The sequence below is a fragment of the Curcuma longa genome, chromosome 4, assembly GCF_044706935.1.
Source record: "Curcuma longa cultivar G26 ecotype Majalengka, Jawa Barat chromosome 4, ITB_CL_G26_1.1, whole genome shotgun sequence".
Lineage (NCBI taxonomy): Eukaryota > Viridiplantae > Streptophyta > Magnoliopsida > Zingiberales > Zingiberaceae > Curcuma > Curcuma longa.
Window position 1 is genome coordinate 14245036 of NC_133864.1, and position 27657 is coordinate 14272692.

The 27657-nt window shown below is 34.1% G+C and overlaps 2 protein-coding genes across 2 annotated transcripts in view; both read right to left on the minus strand.

The window, feature by feature from the left end:
* Window positions 1-17877, minus strand: part of LOC141826461 (protein SWEETIE) — an 86356-nt gene extending 68479 nt beyond the window's left edge. The window contains 13 exon segments of the mRNA XM_074713708.1: window positions 248-351; window positions 1860-1985; window positions 3122-3190; window positions 5497-5577; window positions 5660-5749; window positions 6720-6824; window positions 8209-8273; window positions 11050-11134; window positions 11198-11287; window positions 11403-11639; window positions 12292-12398; window positions 13834-14041; window positions 17716-17877. Of these exon segments, the coding sequence (XP_074569809.1) occupies window positions 248-351; window positions 1860-1985; window positions 3122-3190; window positions 5497-5577; window positions 5660-5749; window positions 6720-6824; window positions 8209-8273; window positions 11050-11134; window positions 11198-11287; window positions 11403-11639; window positions 12292-12398; window positions 13834-14041; window positions 17716-17877 (1529 nt within the window).
* A 2809-nt stretch (window positions 17878-20686) lies between these two features.
* Window positions 20687-27647, minus strand: LOC141827129 (protein SWEETIE-like). The gene is made up of 7 exons (XM_074714389.1): window positions 27486-27647; window positions 23604-23811; window positions 22054-22160; window positions 21169-21405; window positions 20964-21053; window positions 20816-20900; window positions 20687-20736 (listed from the first exon to the last, which is right to left on the minus strand). The coding sequence occupies exons 1-7, from the start codon at window positions 27645-27647 to the stop codon at window positions 20687-20689; spliced, it is 939 nt and encodes a 312-aa protein (XP_074570490.1).
* Window positions 27648-27657: the final 10 nt, after the last annotated feature.

Below are 27657 nucleotides of genomic sequence, written 5' to 3' on the forward strand. Positions count from 1 at the left end.
CTATTTGGGTAAAGTGCCAACTAGAATTGTGTTAATGATGAAAATCACTAATAACAATCATAAGTTTAAATAAAAAAGCTAAACTTTGCTGGAGTCTTGTAACTGTTTTGGGAGAGTTGACATATTGGAAGTGCTAGACGACAACCATAAGAGGTAGAAAAGGTATTGAAAAATCATCGTCACATACAAACATGCTAAGATATATTAGTCTTCTGAAACATGACAACATGGGAGATTAAACAATAACCTTGCAGGATATCCAAGAAGTAACTTGGGTGAGATTGAAACAAGTGCCGCCAAGAGTGTGGCTTGCCCGTGCAAAGAGTTTAGCTCAAGATCCAAATTTGTTCCCTACTTTTTGAAAAGATAACACAAGTCAGTTTCTCAAAAGCAGGAAAGTTTGTTTCAGAAAAAATAGAGGCAATATATGATATATAAGGACATATAGCTCACAAGGCAAATGTGAGACATTGGAGAACCATCCAATTATTCGAGCTTTGTGAGAGTTTGCTGATACAGAAAACTACTTAACTAGAAGATTAACAAACAGAAAGACGGCCAATAATCCAATAGGCAGATAAATCTAATTCGCTGAAGCAAACACATGCAGCAAGGCAGGAAGACCACCAAAATTAATTTAAACATGGAAAGTGATAAACATTGTGAAATGTAAAGTAGAATAAGGTTGGGAAAACTTCCTCACCTTCAGAGCCTTCAAAAAGATTAATATATCTCTTACTACAACTTTACTATAAGTTTTAAGATAGAATAAAATGCCAATGCATGTGCCAAAACCGGAGAAAAAATGTTGAGGGTTGTTGTTAGGCCTTGACAGCTAGCATAACAATTATGTAAATCATGTGAACATGGAGTGGGCCTTCATAGGTCACTAAAATAGTTCAACTATTAATCATGGTTTGAAATCTCAGACTATGGCAAACGAAATGGTTGAAACATATCGTTATGGTAAATTACCGAAATTTGAGACCACTCGGCAACAAGATTCAAAATCTTGAGCCTTGCTATAGTTTCAGTCTTTGACCAGAAAGATATCATTCCAATATCATGCCGATGCTCCGATGCATGGTGTCGGTAACAAATTGGAGGTTGAAGGAGGAAGGAGATAAAGTAAAAGAAGAAGACATTGTTTGTGCTGAGTAGTATCCAATTTCGATATGCATCAAAACATCAGCACGATAACAAAATAATATTGTTCCGGTCAAAGACAGAAACTTCAACACGGCTCAAGATTTTGAACCTTGCTATTAATAGAGCCTCTAGTAGTTTTGGTAGTAAGTTATAAGATAGCATACCTTAATCTTGCACCTTAGGTCAGCCTCACTAGACTAATTCCTTGTTTGTATTATACTCTCAAGAAAACAATCTTGGTTGGCATGCTTAGTTTAAAACTTGCATATAATTGAAAGTAATTAATCAACTTAACAAAATAAATTAGTAATTGTTTTCTAAATTTTGAAAATTTTATTGGATGAAAAATTTGACAATAGCACAAACTGTTGCTCTAGTATTAAAGCATACCTTGACAATTCTTGGCCTCTCAATCACTCTAAAATTAGCATAGGGGATTTTTCAGTGAAATTCTTTGGTGATTATTAGACATCAAAGACAATAAGCATACTATCCATTGAGAACCAATAACTGTCATTCTATCATCTCAACACTATTTGTCACAATTTAGAAACAATTCTTAAACCGATGCATTCACTTGAAACAATGCTAGAAAAATTTGTAGTTCTAATGAACTTTTATTAATGTGTTAAAATAAAATTGAGAACCTAGATGTAAGCATAAAATAATCTCCAATGTCTGTTACTAATCTTCCAACCAACAAGGATTACCTTTTCCAAAGACCCGCCTTCTCTCAAAGCATGTAAAGTTGTGACACCATATGAAATTAATCCACCAACACAAGTGGGATCAACCTTTGCCAATGAACGCAATGTCAATGCAGATTCAATGCGTACCTACAAAGAAAAGATCCAAGAAATACAACAGGAATAACGACAAATAATGATATAAAAAAAACTAAAGAAGAAAACAATTGATAAATTTAAGCAAAAGAAACTGGAGAAAAGATACTAAAAGACCAAGGCTAGGCCTTCTATTGCTAAAGGGCCAAGACGTGTGAGCTAGAAAGATATAGCCAACTTTAGAAAGGGTTTCCACATATAAGATTCTTATGTATATTGGACTATTTTAAGAACTGCACCCAATAGCCATCAACATTTAGACATTTAATGCATTTGAAAGGAATCAGACATGGAATCACGGAATGATTAACAAGCTTCTCTTGGTGAGGATAGAAGGAATAGTCTAATTTGAAAAACTAATCATGTATTCCTGTCTCTCCTCTCAAAAATATTAATCATTGATAAGGTAAGGAAGCATCAATATGGTCATCTTAAGAACTCATACCTACCCAAAATGCTTAAGACAGGGAATAGGATGATCAGAACAGAGCACAAACCCATTAGAATAAAAGGGCAGCCCGGCGCACAAAGCTCCCGCCAATGAAGGATCCCGGGAAATGGTTAGACCACATTGGGTCTATTTAGAATGGCAAATATAAAAATCCAGATTTTGAATTAATTAGGTTAGGACAAATAAGACATGTATATGAAGTTGGGTACTTGAATTTGGTTATCTAATACCTACCAGTTTTGGTACTCGTGTATCTTATTAGTTAGTTTGGAAGGGAAGTATTACTGCATTATCTTGATCCGTTTTAATAATACATATAAAATGTTATTTTTCATTATATTTGTTCGGAGAGAAAATGACAGTATTGCCATAATAAATTGATGTGTGAGACATGATAGCATGTCAATATCTTCGTAGCAGTCATGCTGACAGAAGAAATTCAGTGAGACAGTATAGCTCATGTTTTCAATTGGCTAGTCAAGATGTTCGAATAATGGTGGAATCAATTAACTACTCTGAACATCACATTCTTCTACTATAACCTGTAAATATTTTACTCCAATTTGGATAGGCTTTGGCCTTCCTTTCCCAATAAATAAATACATGTGTAGACATAAGTCAAACTTTCTTGAATAATATACAAGACTCAAGCCAAGAAGCATGGAGGAAAAAAAATTACCTGTAATGAAGAATCAGATAAAGCTGCCACAACTGTGTTATCAAGGATATTTTTGAATTCAAGGGGAACCTGCAGAATTCAATAACTGTCAAAACAATATGCAAGAACATATGGGCACGGAAATAATGGTCCAGGAACATGGGTGCATGATTCAGGAGAAATAAATAAGGGATGCTTAATAATCATGATTTGCAATTTGTGTAGTGTTGAGCACAAGATCAAAATGTCCCATATTGGTAAATTAACAAAACGGTACATACTAATCGGCACAAGTAATTTTTATTGTGACACCCATGCTAGTAAGCGTTCCACAATGCCAACATAACATGCTCTGTCACACTTCGACATGCAATAAGATAAATTCAAACAACCTTTGTTAATTATTCATCTCTTCAAGCATTAAAGTAAAAATGAATAAAAAAACATTTTAATTCATAATATTATTGAAAGTAGAAAAAATATGTTAAATTAGATTAAATAAATAACTCATTTGAATTCCATGCTTTAACATATTAGAAAGTTTGTCAAGTATGATAAGGTATAATAGAATAAAACTGTAATTCAATTGACTACCTAATTGCTCTACATTGACATTTTAATTCCTAAAAATTTATATCTAGAAGTAAACAAGCAACAAGCCAATTGGATGACACATATAATTAAAACTTGTATGAATTCATCTCAGCACATTTGGGAGAGTGTCAGCAGGACACAACACGAAAAGTCTAACACGACGTGAAAATTTATACCCACAAAGGATGAATCCAGCCCAAGTCAAGCAAGGAATAAACATGCAGTTAGAAAACTTTCAACAATAAAAGCTACTCTGAACAAGCAAAAAATAAAATAAAACATTATCCATGTTTTGATACAGTAGCTCTAATGTAATGCAATACTTTAATACAAATTGATGTGCAATGTCTATATATCAAAATTTCATAGGCAATTTTTGTAAGGAATTTTGGGTCAATAACAAACCAAGTGTTCCTCAAATCATCCAACTAAATGCTTGGTCTTATCAAATTGCATTCATAAAAATAGCTATTTTAGTGTATTTATTGTCTACATCATACATTCTTCACTATATTAATAAATCATATTTATTAATAAAATAAAATTTGTTAGCAAATAAAGAAAATAATACTTCTCGATAGAGTGACTAAATAATACTAAATCACAATATAAATATTGTGTAGCAAAATTATATGATTGATATTTATATTATATTGGTTTAATTGGGTCTCGATTACAATTTACATAAAAGTTGCTCAATGGTGAGGCCGATGAGATTATTGTATTCTCTCTCAATTAATACTAACCTCTCCATGCTTAGAGAGGATTGAGTGTTCCAATGCAAGTGGTTCTCAAGCTTAGAGAGTTGCGATTCAAGCAAGGCACAAAAAGACTCTCTCTCTTTCTCTCCTCCTTCCGGTGCATGTTCATTATAACTCAAATAGGAATCTACACTATATTGGCAAGATCAATCTTAGCTTTCCAAAATACATATCCAGTACAATGTAATCCATTTCCAATTAATTTCTTTGAATATGTAGCTCTTGTCATTGTTTTAAAAAGTGACCGCCTGGGTCGCTTAAGCAGTTTTGCCAAAGACTATTAAACAATTTTTTTAATATGACCTAAGTGGATAGCCTGAGCAACCCTAGTAGTCAACCTAGGTGGCTCATGTGATCCACCTAGACAGGTCCACCTAAGTGACCCAGGGAGTCAATGCAGGTCTAAAAAATTGATCTTTGTATAGGTTATTCATTCATTTGGCATTAGTTATCTTATTTATATTTAGAATGTAAGTATGATACTAATTATAAACTAACTGTGTTTTCTTACATTTAAGATTTATGGGTATAAATTATTGAATTTTTTATTTTGTTTTACATATATATTTTATATATATATATATATATATATATATATATACTCTTCTCTATTTCAATACCAATCTCCTAGGCGTTAGGCAGTAAGTTGATCATCTACCATCTGGAATTGTCTTTTAATACCTTAGATCTTATTAAACTTATCCATTGACCATCCTGAGATGCCCACTCGCTTAAGAAAGATCTGAACAGCATTTCTGATCCCTAACCAACTTAGTTTGAAAACCATGTGGCAAAGCCTCCTTCGCCAATTCAAACCAAAATATAATACCAGACGAAGTTCTGATCTTTGGTCAATGAATTGGAAAGAAATAATCTGAAATGTCCATTTTGCCCTGGTCAGATGATTTTCAATAGTAATACAAACTTAAGGTCTACAATTTTACATTAAGCATGAAATTTCGAAAGAGCATGATACAACCATCCAAACTGCAAACTTCTGAACTCATAGGTTTCAGGTAACATTTACTGCTATTATCTTACCTCCCCCAAGTTGGTCAAAAGATAAGAAAGGATTCGCAATATAGCGACGATCATCGGTGGATTGCAATCAGCAGATTCTAGCTGAATAACAGAAACCAGAACTAATGAAAATCAAATTTCAAAAAGCTATAAAGATGAGATGACATAAAGGATTATATCAAACCTTTTTACCCAGAAAAATAAGAAAACTGCGCTGAGAAGATTCAGTCAATTGATCAGCTATGCCCACTCGAAGAATGTATATGACACAGGCCTTAGAGCACAAAGATAAAATAAGTTATTTGAGAATAAAGTGGCATAATGTCAAACACATGAACTAATCATGTGAAAGTTCAATTTTCAAAGCAAGAGGCCTCCAAATCATATCTTCAAGGGAAAATTTTTGAAAAAACTATAAAACGGTAGAGAATGTTTTAAGAAATGCATAATATACATATACACATGCATACAAGTCATATGGTCACAACTAAGCGGAGTCAGCCACCCACAGGGAACTTATCATTCCACTCCGAAGAAGAATATTGAAGTAGTAAATGTTAAAACCTAACCAACAATACATAAAGAGCACCAATTAAAAACACAATCTGCATAATAGAAAGTGAGAAAAATGTCAACAAATCGATAATCAACTGAGAAAATGCATACTCAATATCATGTGCTATTCTAGAACCCACCCAACAGTGGCATGGGTATAAAGTGGCAAGTAGGGATAGTCATGGATAAGGTTATGTTTTGTAAATATAGCAACCTTAGTACATGACATATGTCACTATATGCTGAAGTGTGTACTAGTAAATATGTTTTTCATGCCATATCCGCCAAGTAATCTCATAGTTAATATTTTCCATGTTAATTAGCTTATATTACGTCTCATCTGCCTCCTATCTGCACATTCTTCCAAAGCATTGAGCAACACAAGTTACATGAATCATAAGTCCTTCAAACCTTATGAATTTAGAAAGCACTTTAAACTCAAATGTCATCACAATGGTAGCGTATAGAATGATACGCCAATAAATTATAAAGTATAGATTAATTGATAACCATACAGGCAAACATGAACCTGACATAGATACAAATGTCATCATGTATCTCTTCATTAATATTATTCAAGCCAGACATATTTGTGGAAATTGGCATGGAGAACTATTGTGTGGATAAAAAGTTACAATTACTCAAACTAAAGCAAAGAGCACACAAATTATAAAGAAAACAAAGAATACCAGTGCATGAGGATCAGCAAGATCGTTTCCTTTAAGAATGTCCATGGCCAGTAAAGCATAGTTTTGAAGTTCATTGTCTAGGACATGATACTTTTGATGAAGAACCTGATCATGCAATGGAAAGAATCATTAGAAATAAACTGAAGTATGTATCCAGTCAATGTGGAATTTTTGTCGCGATAAAATAACAAGAAATTTGTGTGACTGTAAAAGAAATGTATAAAATATAAAAAAAATCTTCCATATTTAACAATATCCAATCAAGAATACTAATAAAGAATGCATGAATATGGCTATCACATTTTGATGAAACAATTAACATGTGAAATTTTTAGCCAAGTAGGGGATTTGATGCAAGACGGCCGGAAACGTGTCGAGCATGTCAAGTGCTAGTGTCAGTGGATATGTCAAGTTGGCAAAGAGAAGGGGAAAGGAGTAGAGGAGAGAGAAGAAAACATTGTTTGAGACCTCATGGAAGTATCACAAACCACGACCAAAGTTCTCGCTGTCATTATGGAACACAAGTGAAGCCTTTGTCACTGTCGCAGACCATGAGCAAAGCCATCACCATGTCATGACCTCAAGGAAGTTAGTATCATCTCAAGGATCTCGACGAGGTCATCGATCTCGCACAAGGTCAGCAATTTTGCATGGAGATTGTCCAATGGTAGCAAAGAGTCATCGAACTCTAGGTGGTCTCTCAAAGTTGTTCCATGTGTCAATCACTGGCAAACAAGAAGTTATGCCTGGGCTACCAGTACGAGATGGAATTTTAATCAATGAAAATGATTATGCTGGAAAAAAGATTTGATGTCCTCTCAATTCACACAGACAAGATGGCACAATCAGTTGAAAAACAAACCATGAAAAGACAAACAAATCATACAGTCCAAGAAAATTAACCAATCTGTCTACCAAAGAACAAAATAATTATACATCTCTTTTGATGATTCTCTAATGGAAACACAAACTGTGATTATGGCGAGTAGTGATAGATATAGAAAAGTGAATAAGGCAAAGAAAAAAAATTAGGTCACTATAATAGATGCCCAATGCATTGCGCAAGCATAAATCTTAATCTTATATATCTCAAAAGAATCAATGATTCTGACCAAATAAAGTAATCAATGAATATTTTACTAATTCTGCATTATATACTTAAACAAAGTGTTTGATGAATATTCTAGTGTCTGTTCCAAATGATTAAACAAAATGTAGTATAACATATAAAATATCATGCAAGTTTACTTTGAGCTATCTATTGTTCTAATTCTTTAATCAAATCAGAATATATGACGAGAATTAGAGTAAGAATAGTAAATTTTCCTTTTAAAAAAAAATTAAGGCATATGGTTCATTGAAGATCACTAAAAGTCTTTAGTGAAAATAGATATGAAAGTTGCTACACTTAATATTCAATAAAACGTTTTTATAGTGAAAGACAAGTTAGTGAAAATTGTTTTTAGTAGGTATTATAGACAGGAGTTACCTGTAGAAAGAATACCCATGACAATGTGAGGCCAATTTGGACGTCCTTTGCATGTATCCCGCTTGCTGAAAAACATTAGATTAAAAAATAATAAGTGATTCAAAGTGGTGTTACTCTTTGACGGCAAAAGTTAACAGTTTGTTAAAATATAAGTGTAATTGTAGTTTCAGTAATTGCAACTGTTGAAGGCATCGGAAAGTAGGGCATAAGGTCCATAGAAATGTGTTATTTAATCAACATTTTCCTACTAATAAACCTATCTTTAAGCAACAACACCTACTCTTGTTTGACATAACTGTACCAGGTGTCACACCCTTTGCAAAATCCATCACTTCCGTTCAAAGTTCATCCATGTGAAAACTAGGAACACTACATGCAACAAGTTGATATTTTAGAAAGGCATTATTCCAAGGATATATAATGATCATATTCAGTGTTGATCCCTAAATAGAATTCAAAGTACTCAATCATTTGTGATTGCAGTTGATAACACAAAATCTATTCTTTACCCTCTTTCCAAGCATGAATGATGTATCATCTAACTCCAAATTAATCTCAACTAACAATTCCCCAATATACCTCAATTTTGATTAGAACAGAACAAATATCTCCTAGAATAGGAAGCTAAGTAACAATCATGCAGGAGGCACATACAATGAGGCGGTAAGGCCAAATAATATGGGATTTAAAAAGAGTAGATGTCCTGTTTAGGTTTGGGGAAAGAAAATATTGTGTTAATGTCATATTATGAAATAAATATTACCTGAGTATATACAGACTCATGGTAAAATGCTAGACCTAGAAGTATAGAACAAAACCTGAATATATAGAATTAAACCTAGTAGACCTTATACCTAATGAACCAAATTCCATCAACACTCCCCCTCAAGGTCGTTACATAATATGATGAAAACCTATTATGGCTAACTTTTTTATGTCCACTTGTTACATAAACTTTTCTAACTTTTATATTCGTAAGTATCTAAGATCATATGAAATGAAACAATAACATTCCCACATAGGAAAAACAAAACATAAGAGGATAACAAAGCAGGTAGCCAATGATCCCTTCGAGCTCAAATCAGCACACAGCCAAAGAATAGCACATAGTCAAATAGAGACAGAATGAAGTGAAATGAGAATAAAGATAATTTTTTTTCAAGCCAGTTTCATCGTCAAGAGAAATATACAGTAGCACATAAAAGATTGAGAGAAAAGGGTAATACTTGAGCTACTAGAACTAGGTTAAGGGAAGAAGAAGAAGAGGGAAAGAGGGTGGGGAAAAAGAAATTTATGAAATCACCATTTCCCCTATCTCACATGGCTACCCCAACCTATGCTATCAGCACCTCAACTCCTCTCATGTTGAATGTGAGACAGCACCAATGTTGCACCACTCCTTTTGCCATGACGGCCTGACCTTTGCTAAAATGCAAGCTAGTGTGAATGTTGCATCCCTCTCTTCTTGCCTCGACCTCAGCTGCCACCTTCGCCTAACCTTTGCTTGCAGCATATGCATGCTTATGTCAACGCTGCACCCCTCTCCTCTTTCCACAACCTCCAATGCCACCTTCGCCCAACCTTTATTTGCATTGGATGGGAGCTCGCTCAGGCCATGCACCTCTCCTCTTGCCTTGACTTCCGCACATGTTGAACGCAATTTCACACCAAAGTTGCACCCCTCTCCCCTTACCTCGACCACCATAGTAGTCATTGCTGCCCAACTTTTGCCAAGAATGCAACTGCCTCGCTGCACTGGATCATGTACCCACTTGCCACCAGAGGAGCGCGCAGAGAACAAGCCAATGAGTATACTGCTAGAGAACCACAAGGAGAGAGAACATGAGAAAGAGCTTTTTTGGACATTTTCATTGATCCTCAGATCAGTTTCATCACTTCTGCCTAGTTTCAGTCAAAATTGATCGAGCCAAAAATCATTCCACAAGAGGGTCTCAAAGACCCTTCTTCCATGATTTGTGTGCAGGTAATCAAAGGAGAGGCAACAGTCAACACCTAAAAAATTCCACCCTTTTGTGGGAATAAATCGGGCCTATAGCAAGTACCATAAACCAAACCAATAAAAACCTATCAAGCACCAAATTTTATAGTGTGAATAAAACATGTGTATATCAATCATATTTCATCATTGCAGTTATCATCTTCATAAAGCCATGTTTATCTCCACTGAGTTCTATGTAAGGCAAAATGACTAAATAAATTAAAATCATTTTTATTTTTTTATACTGCCTAATATTTTCTTTGGCATTCATCTATGTCACTCTAATAAATTCAACTCTTCTACCTATAGAATCTATTGATTATCTTTGAATATATCAATATCATTTCAACCTATTTTCTCTCATTTTATTAGCTATTGAAGCTACGTCTAATTTTCTTTCAAATATTAACATTTTTTATCTTTATCTTTTTTTTAATCTTTACTCCGCACATTTAGTGTAGCATTCTCCATCTATAAGCATGTTTGCGCATTATTAGCTATATATATGATACCATATTAGCTATATATATATATATATATATATGGCAGTATATATATATATATATGGCAGCGTATGTTTGTTAATTATGTTAGCTATTAATTAGTTTTATTAACTACCTAATTGTAGATAGTTTCTTAAGATGAATTTTTAATTTTGAATATAAATATACTTCATCTTTCCTCATCTTTTAATAAAATGATATATTCTTTTTCTACCTCAAGTAACACACATAAAATGCATCTAGGAACATTTCTAGCTCCACTAAAAGGAGGGATTTTGCAAAAGAAATCACCAACACACGCAAGAAAGGAACTCAGACAACAAGCATTAAGATCATTACCTTTAACAAAGGGTAATATAAAGTGCTTCTGCAGATTGTCCTCCAACTTCCGTGCAGGAACAGTAATTTTATTTACTCGCTTTACCTATAAAATTGAGGTATTATCGAACAATATCTTAAATTGATAGCTTAGAAATGCCTAATCTACCTGTGCCTCTGGATTCATTGCAAGAGCAAGCAAACCTCCCAAGGCTTCAGCAAAAGCATCCCTAACAGACGAAGTAGGATCAACAAGAGCCTAGCCAACCAGAAAAGGAAGCAAAAGGTTGAGAATATGGGATAAGAATAAATGCATCCAAAAATGTTAAACCCAAAGGGAAGACACAAAACATGAAGGAGAAAAAGAAGGTTACCTTGAGGCAATACACAATAGAACCTTCAAGCTCTGGATGTCCTAATCCAGGACCATCTATGTTGGCAAATGTTTTCAAGCATCTGGCTGCAGCCAATCTAACTATGAATGATTTATCAGTTACGCCTACTCGCATTACAATACGGTGTGCTTCTGAATAAGCTGTAGAGGGACCACTACCACCACATCCTTCTAATGCTTTGTCAAGCATTTGCAATGCATCTTTCCTCACAAAATCCTGGAATTATAGCACAATATAAGAGGAACAAGAAAAGCAAATATATTTTACTGCAAAAGATTGTCAAAAACAAATCAAACAGAGTGCAATGCTACATAATATAACAAAGGAATAGCAGAGGTTAACACTACAATGCCATTTTATAGTAAGACAGAAATCAGAGATTAACAAACCAGATACATAGCATTTATTTCTCTTTTCATCCATTCTTTTTTTTATTTTTTCTTTTCCAGCAATTTACCTCTTCTCAACTATTTATATTGATATAGACTTTTACTTACCTTATTTCTGTAAGCATCCTATCCTTCCCGCAGAGTAAAATATAGAAAATTTGGAGGAATTATGGCAGACTTTTCTGTTATATATAACAAGGGGCATCAATCTAACTTGATGCTTTTGTCTTGAAGTGTTAGAATGTATATAGGCAAGTCCCCTATCCCGCAAAAGATGTTACTATTATGTTGAGGTCCTACGTAGTTGGCTGTAATATGTCTCTTTTCTGAATAATAATAAAGAGAGTATTACTTTCAATTCTCATACTTCAAATCATTAAAACAATAGTAAAACATAGAGACCTATTCCATTAATATCAGGAACTAGCAAATGAAGAGTGGAGAATAAACACCAATTGAGGACGAATAATAAAGATTACCTCATTGAACTTCATAAGTTTTGCAGCTATGTTGATTGTCTCTGTCAACCCTGAAGTAACCCTGCGGCCAAACAGGCGATACATTTCTCCCAAACAATGTGCAACACCTGCATAACAAGAAATAGTAGGAAGAAGAAAATCATAGTAAACAAGAATAAACACAGAATACCGTGTGAAATTTGGCAAAAATAGTTATGTATTTTGTTTAACTACCATAATACCCATATTAACTTGTGAATCATATCAACATGTGTTTGGGCACCACATCAATATGATGTAGAAGAACTTAACAGTTAAATTAAATTTTCTACAAATAAATGAAACACAAATGACAAATCTCCATATCAGTCATAAGGAGCATCACCTAAGTGCAACAAAATTTTCAAAAGCATAATAAACACATTGCATAACCATAACTATAATAATATATTAATAAAAAGAAAATAATGATAATATTAATATTTAGACCATAGGAAAGTTACAAATTCCAACTCCTAGATGGAGTTAGTAATCCACCTGGATAGGAAAATTAATCCAGTCAATGCCTGCTAAACCCAGCATATCTCATGAGTGAAGGAAACCAAAATGGTTTTTGTGATCCCATGAGATTCCATGGGATGGGACAGAAAGCTTCTATAACAACCCAGACTTAAAATGAAAAGAAAAAAAAAGAGAATTAACTACTTTCTGCAATAGATTTCAAGTTCTTGACCTAGAAACAGAAAACCAGATTCCTTGATTGTTTGAAAATACTTGATATCAGTCATGCAAAAAAAGAAAAAAAAGGTTTTTGAATGAATTTAAAACAGTTCTGATTTGCTTCAATATTTATTTGTTAACTTGAAATTGTGCAAAAACAAGTCAAGTCTCCTTATTTCAGATACATATGGGAGAATAAGATCTACATAAACAAATCAGCAGCTAATCTGGTACCTATATTATCGTTGACAAACCAAATCTACATAAGGAGAGGGAACCTTCATGTGTTGACCAAAAGAATGGAAAAAGCAATTGTATTATAGAGCAGTTTCATCCTTATATTTTTCAGTGTAAAGGTTGGGTTCCCCGTATCACAGAAATCCACCCATGCACAACCTTTCACTTGAATTCCTGATGGCATTTCTCTATCATACAAAAGCATGAACCTTCATCACAGTCCATAGACTTCCCTTGCAACTAATTCTCAAGAAGGTACACCTTTCCACTATGTTTCCTTCCCTCCTAGGAAATGCAGACTTAAACAGTTACAACTTACAACCTCAAATAGAGTGATTTGTTCCATAAGAATTTTGCCAAGCACATTAAAACATTTGCATGTATGGTAGGCATGTGCAAGTTTCTTTCATAGTTATCCACATCTATGATGTTGCATCTGTGATTGCAGGATTCAAATTTTATTTATCAAGATATTGTGCTACAGTTTCATGAGATAATTTATCACACTTTTTGTCAGCAAAAGGATTATAATCAACTAAAAACAGCAAGATAAAACAAACGTAGATTAACAAATAGAAGAGCCACAATGTGAAGATTCATTCTAACCTGCACAAGAAAGAGGCTCACTTCTTTTACCATCTGCTAGCCATCCTTGTAGGCTACTCACTCTTGAGTATATAGAAATTCCATCACCTTTTTGAATAACTCTTCCCATTGCTATAGAGGCAAGCCGTCGAACAGGGCATCGAGCCCCTAAAATAAGCAATGAATAGAGAGCATCCTCACACTTACGTTGCCATTGCTGTATAGATTCCTAAACCAGAGGCACCAGAAAAACATTTTAAGTGTAACATCTAGTCACATAGATTCAGTTCATCCAACAAGATTATAGAAAACATAGCCAAAACAACAAAGAAAAAGAAAAAAAAAAAAAGAAAGAGAAAAGATTTTTAAAAATAATGAACAATGCAGTCAGATCCTAAACACAGTTAAAGAAGATTTTTCCTAGGATGACTAAAGAAAAGAGATTGTCCAGGTCAAGATTAAGATCCCACTTAGAAACAATGAGGAGACCATAAAATCCAAGCATAGCACCAGAACACTACATCTGTGTTTTAGATTTAGTGTTATCTCTACTGTCTTATGCCAAAGTGACAGATATATTGTCAATGCAAAAGATTAACTCCTTTACCCACTTCTCCATGGTACCAGAGCTGCCTTTCAAGGATAGAATTTTTTTCAAAGAAGAATATTCCCCTAAGAGGGAGGTCGGTTGCCTCCCCTCATTCACATCTTTTCCCCATCTCTTTTCTTCTCCCTACCTTTCTTGTATTCACAATGCAACTTTGTTCTAATCATAAGTTCAAGGACTTACAGCTTGCAAGACTAGTGCCCTTGTACAACCTACACCCTTAATGCTCACACGATTGACTACTTTGAAGCAAGGTTGGTTGTGCAAGGGTTGCATGAGTGACAAGGGTGTGGTCACCAGAGCAATGAAGCTTCAAAGTAGTTGATCATGTGAGAAATGAACATGTAGATTAACTAGCCCTACAAGTAATAAGGCCCCGAACATATGACGAGAACAAAGTTGCATGGAGAATAGATTAACAGAAAAGGAAAGCACTTGAGGACCCAGGATCAACAATCGATTGTACAATTCGACACTTTATTGGAAGTAGCAAATTGATAATGAGAAGTTTTTCTGCAGTTCAAATCTTCACTAGAGATACATAGATAGATAGTTCAATTTTTGGTAGGAGGTAGCTAACTAAAAACAAAATATTTTATCTATTTGGGTTTTCATTGGAGATGGAAGAGTATGTACTGAAAGAAGGAAGAAAGAGAATGTGGGCTCCACCTTGCAATGTAATCTAAACAAGGTGAGTATAAAAGTTGTTGTTGTTGCTCGTTTGTATTGTAGCAACGAAGACTAAAGAGACACAGATGCAAAAATAGGTTCAAAATCTTAGACAGGCAACTCTATAACACTAAAAATTTATTTAAATAGAACTAATCGAACGGTTATAATTTTGAAACAAGCAAACAACCAGATTGCAGATATCAAACTCGCACAAATAGCGTGATGTGGTACTGAATTTCTTGAAGCATATACCAATTTTGATCAATGCCATGGCTGCTTGATGTTGGAAGAGGTACCAGCTACTTGTCTCCCAAAAGGGTATTTATCCAAAGAAAGAACAATAAGACAAATTAGATCTCTCAATTGCTAGAATGAAGAAGTATATAAAACTTGCTGTGGAGTCGCTGCCCACAAAGTTGTGACAGCGCCAGAGCTTGTTCTCCTGATGAAGATTGTTAGAATGAAGAAATATATAAAGCCTGCTACGGTGTTGCTGTCCACAAAGCTATGACAGAACCAGAGATTGTCCTCCTACTGGAGTTTGCATAGAGGAGCTATCACATGAAAGTGCAGCTGGAAGCATCACCACAAGGGAAGAGCTGGCTAAACTCTTAGGCAAAGGAGTTTCCACCAATGGGAAGGAAGGACTGAACGAGGTATCATGGGAAGGAGGAGTTCATGCAAACACAAGGTGGTTGCATGGGTTTCTCATGAAGAGGAGTCTAGCTTCCACTTCGTGATCTGGGAACACACAAAAGTGTGCAAATATGCTGGGAAAAACTATGCTTCGGAAACTCAAGTAAAAGTGTGCTTTGATACCAATGTTAATTCTGGAGGAAGTGAATATTTTATTCCCATGAATGATATTTCCATTGGCATATTCAAACTCATATTAAAATGTTGAATACAGGAATACCAACATGGGACAAAGTACAGTACACTCAATAGTCTTATTACTATAATACTCATAACACCATTTTTGCCAAACTAATAGATTTTAAACTTGTCTTACTTGAATAAATTGAGGTTATAGTAGACCTATGCTACATAGATTTTCAACCAAACTGTTAAATGACAGTTCAGAAAGTATCGCCAGCAAACACATTCGAAAATTAATTATTTAATATTTAATAATAAGATAGTTATTTAATATTTAAAAATAAGATAATTTAAGAGAAACTTGATGGCATAGATTTTACAATGGTCTCTTTAAAAACTTTGAAGTGACACTATATGAATTCATGATGTGTATGCATTCAACCAATTCGTTGAAATAAACTAGATGCCTACTTTTATGACAAATGGATATTTGGGAGAGACCAAAAGCATATAATAAAGAGTAGAGATAGAGAGAGTGAAAGTTGGGTAAAACATTTTAGTTCCTACCATACTAGTTACCAACCTAGCCAACAGAATAACTCACCATTGGATGATGCTCAATTATAAAAAAATTTAAAAAAAAAAACAATGACATTAAGATATAGCAAAAGGTTGTCAATACTTAAACCTCGGCTAACAATGGGCTCATTCCACCTTCATTCTATTTACTTGAATTCTTCTGTGCAATTCTATTGTTAGTAGATTATGAGAACGATTTGTACTCACGACAGCTTTATATTGTAAATAGATGGTTGAATAATCTTTTGGGCCCAATTTCAAGTGAGATGGTACACAATTGTATTGTTGATTCTTTGAATGATCCTCCTAATATTCAAAATTGTTAATTTAATAGCCTTCTTTATTTTCCAGTTATGATCCTTTTCCAAAAAATATATATATCCATAACTGCATGCAAACTAATATAGAGGAAAACATCCACCATTACAAGTCAGGCTTCATAAGATAAAAGCTAAACTCCTTGCAAGGAATAAAAATGTATTTCTTTTGGATAATGGCATTCTTATTAAGACAATCATTCTCACCTTTATCAAATCATTCTAGGATGCAAAATATTCATTGTTTCTCTTTGTTGAAATAGAAAAGGTTCATTTAGAATTTTATATGTGAATCTTGTCTTGGATTTTACATGTTCTATCTAGAAATAGTCGGGTAAATGATCATGTATATCAAATTATGAATCCAGCTTTAGTCGATGCATACCAATATATAAAATCAAAAATATTGTTTGACTTATCACTCATGTACTTTTGAACATGGTCAAAATGACACTATATATCATATGAATATATACATAATCAAAATTCATGTTCTAAGTTTTCCAAGAAAATTATACTAAAATGTTTATGTCATCCACGAACTTAGAATTTAGAAACACCAATTCCCCTTAACTTATGATACAACAACAAGCCATGAGTGCCAGTGACCAATCTCGGCATGGAAATTTCTAATAAACTACCTCATACTAGTTTGTTGTTAAATTAAACTGCCCTAATCTAATATGTAGAAGGTATCTCTATATCTTGCCCCAAAAATCTAGTAGGAAATGCTATTTGAACAAAATCACTTATTTTCGTTAGTAATAGAAACAGAGATATATAATGCAAACCCTAATCTCCGGGAAACTCTAAGATCCGCAACCAAACTGGCCAAGATCTACGTAATCGCTCGGGAGGGAGCTCTTCCGTAATGGAGTAGGAGAAAAGGGATCTGAATGAAGGACTGACCTTATTCTCTTCTTCGACTGAAGAAACGAGCTCGGAGAGGAGATCGAAGCAAAGGAGAGCATCGGGAGTTTGCTGACGAGCGGAGACGACGATCGACTGCAGCTGCGCAACGAGGACACCGAAGCGAGAGAGGGGAATGGCGTCGGCCTCGCGCCTCGCCATCGCCGTCGGACGTCGCCGTGAGCGGAGAGACGATGGGGAGTAGAACCCGGCAGAAGGACGCACGATTCGTCAATAATGAGAGATATATTCCGGAGGAAAGTCACCCAGTCTAAGTAATTTTTCAAAATGATCCTCAGACATTTCAAACGACTATGGTTTTTACCAACCTACAAATTTAATCAGCAGCTTGTTAAGGTACATAATAATTTAATGTTTTCTTTTATGCATCAAAGGCTTCTAAAATTCAAAAATGATTTAAAATGGATAATTAATAATTATTTTATAATAAAAAAATACTACAGCAAAAATAAGTAACGTAATTTATTAAGTTTTAATGGATAGCGTGGTAGGGCATCCGGGTATGTTTGATCTCCAACTATGTATTTATAATAATTTTCTTCTAAATGAGGAAAGCAATTAAAGAATGTTGGATATTTGGACTGGACGCATCTGGATTGGACGACGTATGCACTTTCCAATTTACCCTGATGGTCGATGAAAAACTTCCGAATCGGGCCGATCACCTCTCAAAATTGAGTTCATGAGATTGACTAAAATTAATTTATCATTTTTTTAGAAAGATAATTTAAAATTTATCACCCCTAAGACTTTATTAGATTTTTAGTCATTCATTTTCATCTAAAATATATTATGCTACAAATTATACATAGCATATATGTTGATGAAATATTTTTATTTGCTAAAGGAGATACATCGTCTACAAGTATCGTAGTGAACAATTTAAAGTAGTTTGGCAGTACAACAGATTTGTATGCAAATCGGTTGAAATTTAAAATATACTTAATCGGAGTGGATGAGCGAGTTAGGAATATTTTAGTGTAATTCTCAAATTTTTAAATAGGCACCTTACAATTTAAATATTTGACTATCTCATTAGTATAAGTGAATTTCAATATTTCAAATTACAACATGCTTGTATATGCATGTCGTTGATAAAATCAATTCATGATCATGACATACATTTTTTACGTAACAAACTACAATTGATAACATTAGTCTTATAAGAAATTAAATATTTTTTATTCTCTATTCTTTTACTATCGCACCTTATCATTAATATAATTTATGTATTGTGAAGAAGATTTGAATGGATAGTTAAATACTCTTTAATATCTTAGATTGACATTTGCATATCGAAGAAGGAAGAAAATTATGAACTTTGAGACATAAAAGCATGGAACAAAGCTCTATTATGTAAGGTCTTATGACATATTTAAAACAAATAATATTCATTAAGAATTAAGTGAATTCATTATACATATATCTCAGACATATATACCTATGGATTCGACAGGTGAGATGTATCATCTCACCATTAATTAAAAAACTTTTACACATAAGAGAGGAGATACCAAAAATAGAGGGATCAACCACAATAACATTCAGCATTTTTGCAATTTGATTCACTTAAGTAAAGAAAAAGATTCGATAGGACTTATGAATGCTTTAAAAGGATAAGGACAAATAATTCATGGATTAACACTATGTGAAAGTCGCATGTCTACATTCATAATTTGACTGTTAGCTTGTAGTCAATTGACCACTAAAGATCGTTTGTTATTTGTAGACGATAATAATTATTCATTTTATGTTCGGATAGAGGAGACAGAGATCATCTATTCTTTAAGTCCTCGATCATGGTTTCACTATGAGGAAAGGTCAAAAATTGATTTCGCATACAATAAGAGATTATTATATACAGGATAGTATTTAGAGTTTCAAAACGATAACACCGAGGTATCCAAATTTTAATGAGGATAAGATACCTACTATGACATGTATAATTCATCACCTATGAATGTAAAGGGTACTTATAAAAAAATGTAAATACACGTGTATAGAACTAAATATTTATTCACACATAATATTTTGTCAAATATGATTGAGTGAATATTATTTTGCTAATATAAAAAAATTACCTACAAAAAAAGAAATGTAACATAAATAATCCTAAAATAAAATATTATGCATATTTTATCAAAATCCAGTTTAATTAATTATATTATATAAAAATATGGATTAATAAAATTTGAGGATCACATCCGTAAAACAAATATAATAATATAATTGTCTTCACTAATATGTTACAATGATAATGATAAAGTACTCAAATGAACCATTAAGAGGATTAAAATTCTAATTATAATATAGATGAATATTCTAGAAATTAGTTCTGTTTCTAAGTGCGCAAGTTGGGCTAGGGCTGAATTGGAGAATGTATCATTTTACATCTAAACTTATTCTAGAGGTTAACGATTAAGTGATTAGTAAGGGAGGGAAGGATAGAAGTTCTTGGACAATTGCAAGATAGATGAACAATTACCATAACTATATTTAAATTATTTTTTAAAAGTTATAATTGCTATGACTAATAACCTCTACAACAAAGTTTAAATAAAGTCCCCGGAGCAATGGTGCAATGGTAGGATATCTGGGTTATAACCTAGGAACCCGTGGTTTGATCCCCAATCAAAGGATGTTGGGCATCTAGATTGGCCGCCGTAGATGCTGTCTGGATTGGCCGTTGCGTTTCCCGATTTACCCTGGTGGTCGGTGGNNNGTGTAGCATTCTCCATCTATAAGCATGTTTGCGCATTATTAGCTATATATATGATACCATATTAGCTATATATATATATATGGCAGCGTATGTTTGTTAATTATGTTAGCTATTAATTAGTTTTATTAACTACCTAATTGTAGATAGTTTCTTAAGATGAATTTTTAGTTTTGAATATAAATATACTTCATCTTTCCTCATCTTTTAATAAAATGATATATTCTTTTTCTACCTCAAGTAACACACATAAAATGCATCTAGGAACATTTCTAGCTCCACTAAAAGGAGGGATTTTGCATAAGAAATCACCAACACACGCAAGAAAGGAACTCAGACAACAAGCATTAAGATCATTACCTTTAACAAAGGGTAATATAAAGTGCTTCTGCAGATTGTCCTCCAACTTCCGTGCAGGAACAGTAATTTTATTTACTCGCTTTACCTATAAAATTGAGGTATTATCGAACAATATCTTAAATTGATAGCTTAGAAATGCCTAATCTACCTGTGCCTCTGGATTCATTGCAAGAGCAAGCAAACCTCCCAAGGCTTCAGCAAAAGCATCCCTAACAGACGAAGTAGGATCAACAAGAGCCTAGCCAACCAGAAAAGGAAGCAAAAGGTTGAGAATATGGGATAAGAATAAATGCATCCAAAAATGTTAAACCCAAAGGGAAGACACAAAACATGAAGGAGAAAAAGAAGGTTACCTTGAGGCAATACACAATAGAACCTTCAAGCTCTGGATGTCCTAATCCAGGACCATCTATGTTGGCAAATGTTTTCAAGCATCTGGCTGCAGCCAATCTAACTATGAATGATTTATCAGTTACGCCTACTCGCATTACAATACGGTGTGCTTCTGAATAAGCTGTAGAGGGACCACTACCACCACATCCTTCTAATGCTTTGTCAAGCATTTGCAATGCATCTTTCCTCACAAAATCCTGGAATTATAGCACAATATAAGAGGAACAAGAAAAGCAAATATATTTTACTGCAAAAGATTGTCAAAAACAAATCAAACAGAGTGCAATGCTACATAATATAACAAAGGAATAGCAGAGGTTAACACTACAATGCCATTTTATAGTAAGACAGAAATCAGAGATTAACAAACCAGATACATAGCATTTATTTCTCTTTTCATCCGTTCTTTTTTTTATTTTTTCTTTTCCAGCAATTTACCTCTTCTCAACTATTTATATTGATATAGACTTTTACTTACCTTATTTCTGTAAGCATCCTATCCTTCCCGCAGAGTAAAATATAGAAAATTTGGAGGAATTATGGCAGACTTTTCTGTTATATATAACAAGGGGCATCAATCTAACTTGATGCTTTTGTCTTGAAGTGTTAGAATGTATATAGGCAAGTCCCCTATCCCGCAAAAGATGTTACTATTATGTTGAGGTCCTACGTAGTTGGCTGTAATATGTCTCTTTTCTGAATAATAAGAGAGTATTACTTTCAATTCTCATACTTCAAATTATTAAAACAATAGTAAAACATAGAGACCTATTCCATTAATATCAGGAACTAGCAAATGAAGAGTGGAGAATAAACACCAATTGAGGACGAATAATAAAGATTACCTCATTGAACTTCATAAGTTTTGCAGCTATGTTGATTGTCTCTGTCAACCCTGAAGTAACCCTGCGCCCAAACAGGCGATACATTTCTCCCAAACAATGTGCAACACCTGCATAACAACAAATAGTAGGAAGAAGAAAATCATAGTAAACAAGAATAAACACAGAATACCGTGTGAAATTTGGCAAAAATAGTTATGTATTTTGTTTAACTACCATAATACCCATATTAACTTGTGAATCATATCAACATGTGTTTGGGCACCACATCAATATGATGTAGAAGAACTTAATAGTTAAATTAAATTTTCTACAAATAAATGAAACACAAATGACAAATCTCCATATCAGTCATAAGGAGCATCACCTAAGTGCAACAAAATTTTCAAAAGCATAATAAACACATTGCATAACCATAACTATAATAATATATTAATAAAAAGAAAATAATGATAATATTAATATTTAGAGCATAGGAAAGTTACAAATTCCAACTCCTAGATGGAGTTAGTAATCCACTTATCCACCTGGATAGGAAAATTAATCCAGTCAATGCCTGCTAAACCCAGCATATCTCATGAGTGAAGGAAACCAAAATGGTTTTTGTGATCCCATGAGATTCCATGGGATGGGACAGAAAGCTTCTATAACAACCCAGACTTAAAATGAAAAGAAAAAAAATGAGAATTAACTACTTTCTGCAATAGATTTCAAGTTCTTGACCTAGAAACAGAAAACCAGATTCCTTGATTGTTTGAAAATACTTGATATCAGTCATGCAAAAAAAGAAAAAAAAGGTTTTTGAATGAATTTAAAACAGTTCTGATTTGCTTCAATATTTATTTGTTAACTTGAAATTGTGCAAAAAAAAGTCAAGTCTCCTTATTTCAGATACATATGGGAGAATAAGATCTACATAAACAAATCAGCAGCTAATCTGGTACCTATACTATCGTTGACAAACCAAATCTACATAAGGAGAGGGAACCTTCACGTGTTGACCAAAAGAATGGAAAAAGCAATTGTATTATAGAGCAGTTTCATCCTTATATTTTTCAGTGTAAAGGTTGGGTTCCCTGTATCACAGAAATCCACCCATGCACAACCTTTCACTTGAATTCCTGATGGCATTTCTCTATCATACAAAAGCATGAACCTTCATCACAGTCCATAGACTTCCCTTGCAACTAATTCTCAAGAAGGTACACCTTTCCACTATGTTTCCTTCCCTCCTAGGAAATGCAGACTTAAACAGTTACAACTTACAACCTGAAATAGAGTGATTTGTTCCATAAGAATTTTGCCAAGCACATTAAAACATTTGCATGTATGGTAGGCATGTGCTAGTTTCTTTCATAGTTATCCACATCTATGATGTTGCATCTGTGATTGCAGGATTCAAATTTTATTTATCAAGATATTGTGCTACAGTTTCATGAGATAATTTATCACACTTTTTGTCAGCAAAAGGATTATAATCAACTAAAAACAGCAAGATAAAACAAACGTAGATTAACAAATAGAAGAGCCACAATGTGAAGATTCATTCTAACCTGCACAAGAAAGAGGCTCACTTCTTTTACCATCTGCTAGCCATCCTTGTAGGCTACTCACTCTTGAGTATATAGAAATTCCATCACCTTTTTGAATAACTCTTCCCATTGCTATAGAGGCAAGCCGTCGAACAGGGCATCGAGCCCCTAAAATAAGCAATGAATAGAGAGCATCCTCACACTTACGTTGCCATTGCTGTATAGATTCCTAAACCAGAGGCACCAGAAAAACATTTTAAGTGTAACATCTAGTCACGTAGATTCAGTTCATCCAACAAGATTATAGAAAACATAGCCAGAACAACAAAGAAAAAGAAAAAAAAAAAAGAAAGAGAAAAGATTTTTAAAAATAAAGAACAATGCAGTCAGATCCTAAACACAGTTAAAGAAGATTTTTCCTAGGATGACTAAAGAAAAGAGATTGTCCAGGTCAAGATTAAGATCCCACTTAGAAACAATGAGGAGACCATAAAATCCAAGCATAGCACCAGAACACTACATCTGTGTTTTAGATTTAGTGTTATCTCTACTGTCTTATGCCAAAGTGACAGATATATTGTCAATGCAAAAGATTAACTCCTTTCCCCACTTCTCCATGGTACCAGAGCTGCCTTTCAAGGATAGAATTTTTTCAAAGAAGAATATTCCCCTAAGAGGGAGGTCGGTTGCCTCCCCTCATTCACATCTTTTCCCCATCTCTTTTCTTCTCCCTACCTTTCTTGTATTCACAATGCAACTTTGTTCTAATCATAAGTTCAAGGACTTACAGCTTGCAAGACTAGTGCCCTTGTACAACCTACGCCCTTAATGCTCACACGATTGACTACTTTGAAGCAAGGTTGGTTGTGCAAGGGTTGCATGAGTGACAAGGGTGTGGTCACCAGAGCAATGAAGCTTCAAAGTAGTTGATCATGTGAGAAATGAACATGTAGATTAACTAGCCCTACAAGTAATAAGGCCCCGAACATATGACGAGAACAAAGTTGCATGGAGAATAGATTAACAGAAAAGGAAAGCACTTGAGGACCCAGGATCAACGATCGATTGTACAATTCGACACTTTATTGGAAGTAGCAAATTGATAATGAGAAGTTTTTCTGCAGTTCAAATCTTCACTAGAGATACATAGATAGATAGTTCAATTTTTGGTAGGAGGTAGCTAACTAAAAACAAAATATTTTATCTATTTGGGTTTTCATTGGAGATGGAAGAGTATGTACTGAAAGAAGGAAGAAAGAGAATGTGGGCTCCACCTTGCAATGTAATCTAAACAAGGTGAGTATAAAAGTTGTTGTTGTTGCTCGTTTGTATTGTAGCAACGAAGACTAAAGAGACACAGATGCAAAAATAGGTTCAAAATCTTAGACAGGCAACTCTATAACACTAAAAATTTATTTAAATAGAACTAATCGAACGGTTATAATTTTGAAACAAGCAAACAACCAGATTGCAGATATCAAACACGCACAAATAGCGTGATGTGGTACTGAATTTCTTGAAGCATATACCAATTTTGATCAATGCCATGGCTGCTTGATGTTGGAAGAGGTACCAGCTACTTGTCTCCCAAAAGGGTATTTATCCAAAGAAAGAACAATAAGACAAATTAGATCTCTCAATTGCTAGAATGAAGAAGTATATAAAACTTGCTGTGGAGTCGCTGCCCACAAAGTTGTGACAGCGCCAGAGCTTGTTCTCCTGATGAAGATTGTTAGAATGAAGAAATATATAAAGCCTGCTACGGTGTTGCTGTCCACAAAGCTATGACAGAACCAGAGCTTGTCCTCCTACTGGAGTTTGCATAGAGGAGCTATCACATGAAAGTGCAGCTGGAAGCATCACCACAAGGGAAGAGCTGGCTAAACTCTTAGGCAAAGGAGTTTCCACCAATGGGAAGGAAGGACTGAACGAGGTATCATGGGAAGGAGGAGCTCATGCAAACACAAGGTGGTTGCATGGGTTTCTCATGCAGAGGAGTCTAGCTTCCACTTCGTGATCTGGGAACACACAAAAGTGTGCAAATATGCTGGGAAAAACTACGCTTCGGAAACTCAAGTAAAAGTGTGCTTTGATACCAATGTTAATTCTGGAGGAAGTGAATATTTTATTCCCATGAATGATCTTTCCATTGGCATATTCAAACTCATATTAAAATGTTGAATACAGGAATACCAACATGGGACAAAGTACAGTACACTCAATAGTCTTATTACTATAATACTCATAACACCATTTTTGCCAAACTAATAGATTTTAAACTTGTCTTACTTGAATAAATTGAGGTTATAGTAGACCTATGCTACATAGATTTTCAACCAAACTGTTAAATGACAGTTCAGAAAGTATCGCCAGCAAACACATTCGAAAATTAATTATTTAATATTTAATAATAAGATAATTATTTAATATTTAATAATAAGATAATTTAAGAGAAACTTGACGGCATAGATTTTACAATGGTCTCTTTAAAAACTTTGAAGTGACACTATATGAATTCATGATGTGTATGCATTCAACCAATTCGTTGAAATAAACTAGATGCCTACTTTTATGACAAATGGATATTTGGGAGAGACCAAAAGCATATAATAAAGAGTAGAGATAAAGGAGAGAGTGAAAGTTGGGTAAAACATTTTAGTTCCTACCATACTAGTTACCAACCTAGCCAACAGAATAACTCACCATTGGATGATGCTCAATTATAAAAAAATTTAAAAAAAAAAACAATGACATTAAGATATAGCAAAAGGTTGTCAATACTTAAACCTCGGCTAACAATGGGCTCATTCCACCTTCATTCTATTTACTTGAATTCTTCTGTGCAATTCTATTGTTAGTAGATTATGAGAATGATTTGTACTCACGACAGCTTTATATTGTAAATAGATGGTTGAATAATCTTTTGGGCCCAATTTCAAGTGAGATGGTGCACAATTGTATTGTTGATTCTTTGAATGATCCTCCTAATATTCAAAATTGTTAATTTAATAGCCTTCTTTATTTTCCATTTATGATCCTTTTCCAAAAAAATATATATCCATAACTGCATGCAAACTAATATAGAGGAAAACATCCACCATTACAAGTCAGGCTTCATAAGATAAAAGCTAAACTCCTTGCAAGGAATAAAAATGTATTTCTTTTGGATAATGGCATTCTTATTAAGACAATCATTCTCACCTTTATCAAATCATTCTAGGATGCAAAATATTCATTGTTTCTCTTTGTTGAAATAGAAAAGGTTCATTTAGAATTTTATATGTGAATCTTGTTTTGGATTTTACATGTTCTATCTAGAAATAGTCGGGTAAATGATCATGTATATCAAATTATGAATCCAGCTTTAGTCGATGCATACCAATATATAAAATCAAAAATATTGTTTGACTTATCACTCATGTACTTTTGAACATGGTCAAAATGACACTATATATCATATGAATATATACATAATCAAAATTCATGTTCTAAGTTTTCCAAGAAAATTATACTAAAATGTTTATGTCATCCACGAACTTAGAATTTAGAAACACCAATTCCCCTTAACTTATGATACAACAACAAGCCATGAGTGCCAGTGACAAATCTCGGCATGGAAATTTCTAATAAACTACCTCATACTAGTTTGTTGTTAAATTAAACTGCCCTAATCTAATATGTAGAAGGTATCTCTATATCTTGCCCCAAAAATCTAGTAGGAAATGCTATTTGAACAAAATCACTTATTTTCGTTAGTAATAGAAACAGAGATATATAATGCAAACCCTAATCTCCGGGAAACTCTAAGATCCGCAACCAAACTGACCAAGATCTACGTAATCGCTCGGGAGGGAGCTCTTCCGTAATGGAGTAGGAGAAAAAGGATCTGAATGAAGGACCGACCTTATTCTCTTCTTCGACTGAAGAAACGAGCTCGGAGAGGAGATCGAAGCAAAGGAGAGCATCGGGAGTTTGCTGACGAGCGGAGACGACGATCGACTGCAGCTGCGCAACGAGGACACCGAAGCGAGATAGGGGAATGGCGTCGGCCTCGCGCCTCGCCATCGCCGTCGGA

What these genes read in the sequence shown, in the direction of transcription:
- LOC141827129 (XM_074714389.1), bottom strand. Translation starts at nt 27,647, where the DNA reads ATGGCGAGGCGCGAGGCCGACGCCATTCCCCTATCTCGCTTCGGTGTC. An exon ending in AACTTATGAAGTTCAATGAG is followed by an intron (nt 21,406 to 22,053) that starts GTAATCTTTATT and finishes CTATAATTCCAG; the next exon opens with GATTTTGTGAGGAAAGATGC. An exon ending in TATATTACCCTTTGTTAAAG is followed by an intron (nt 20,737 to 20,815) that starts GTAATGATCTTA and finishes CCCTCCTTTTAG; the next exon opens with TGGAGCTAGAAATGTTCCTA.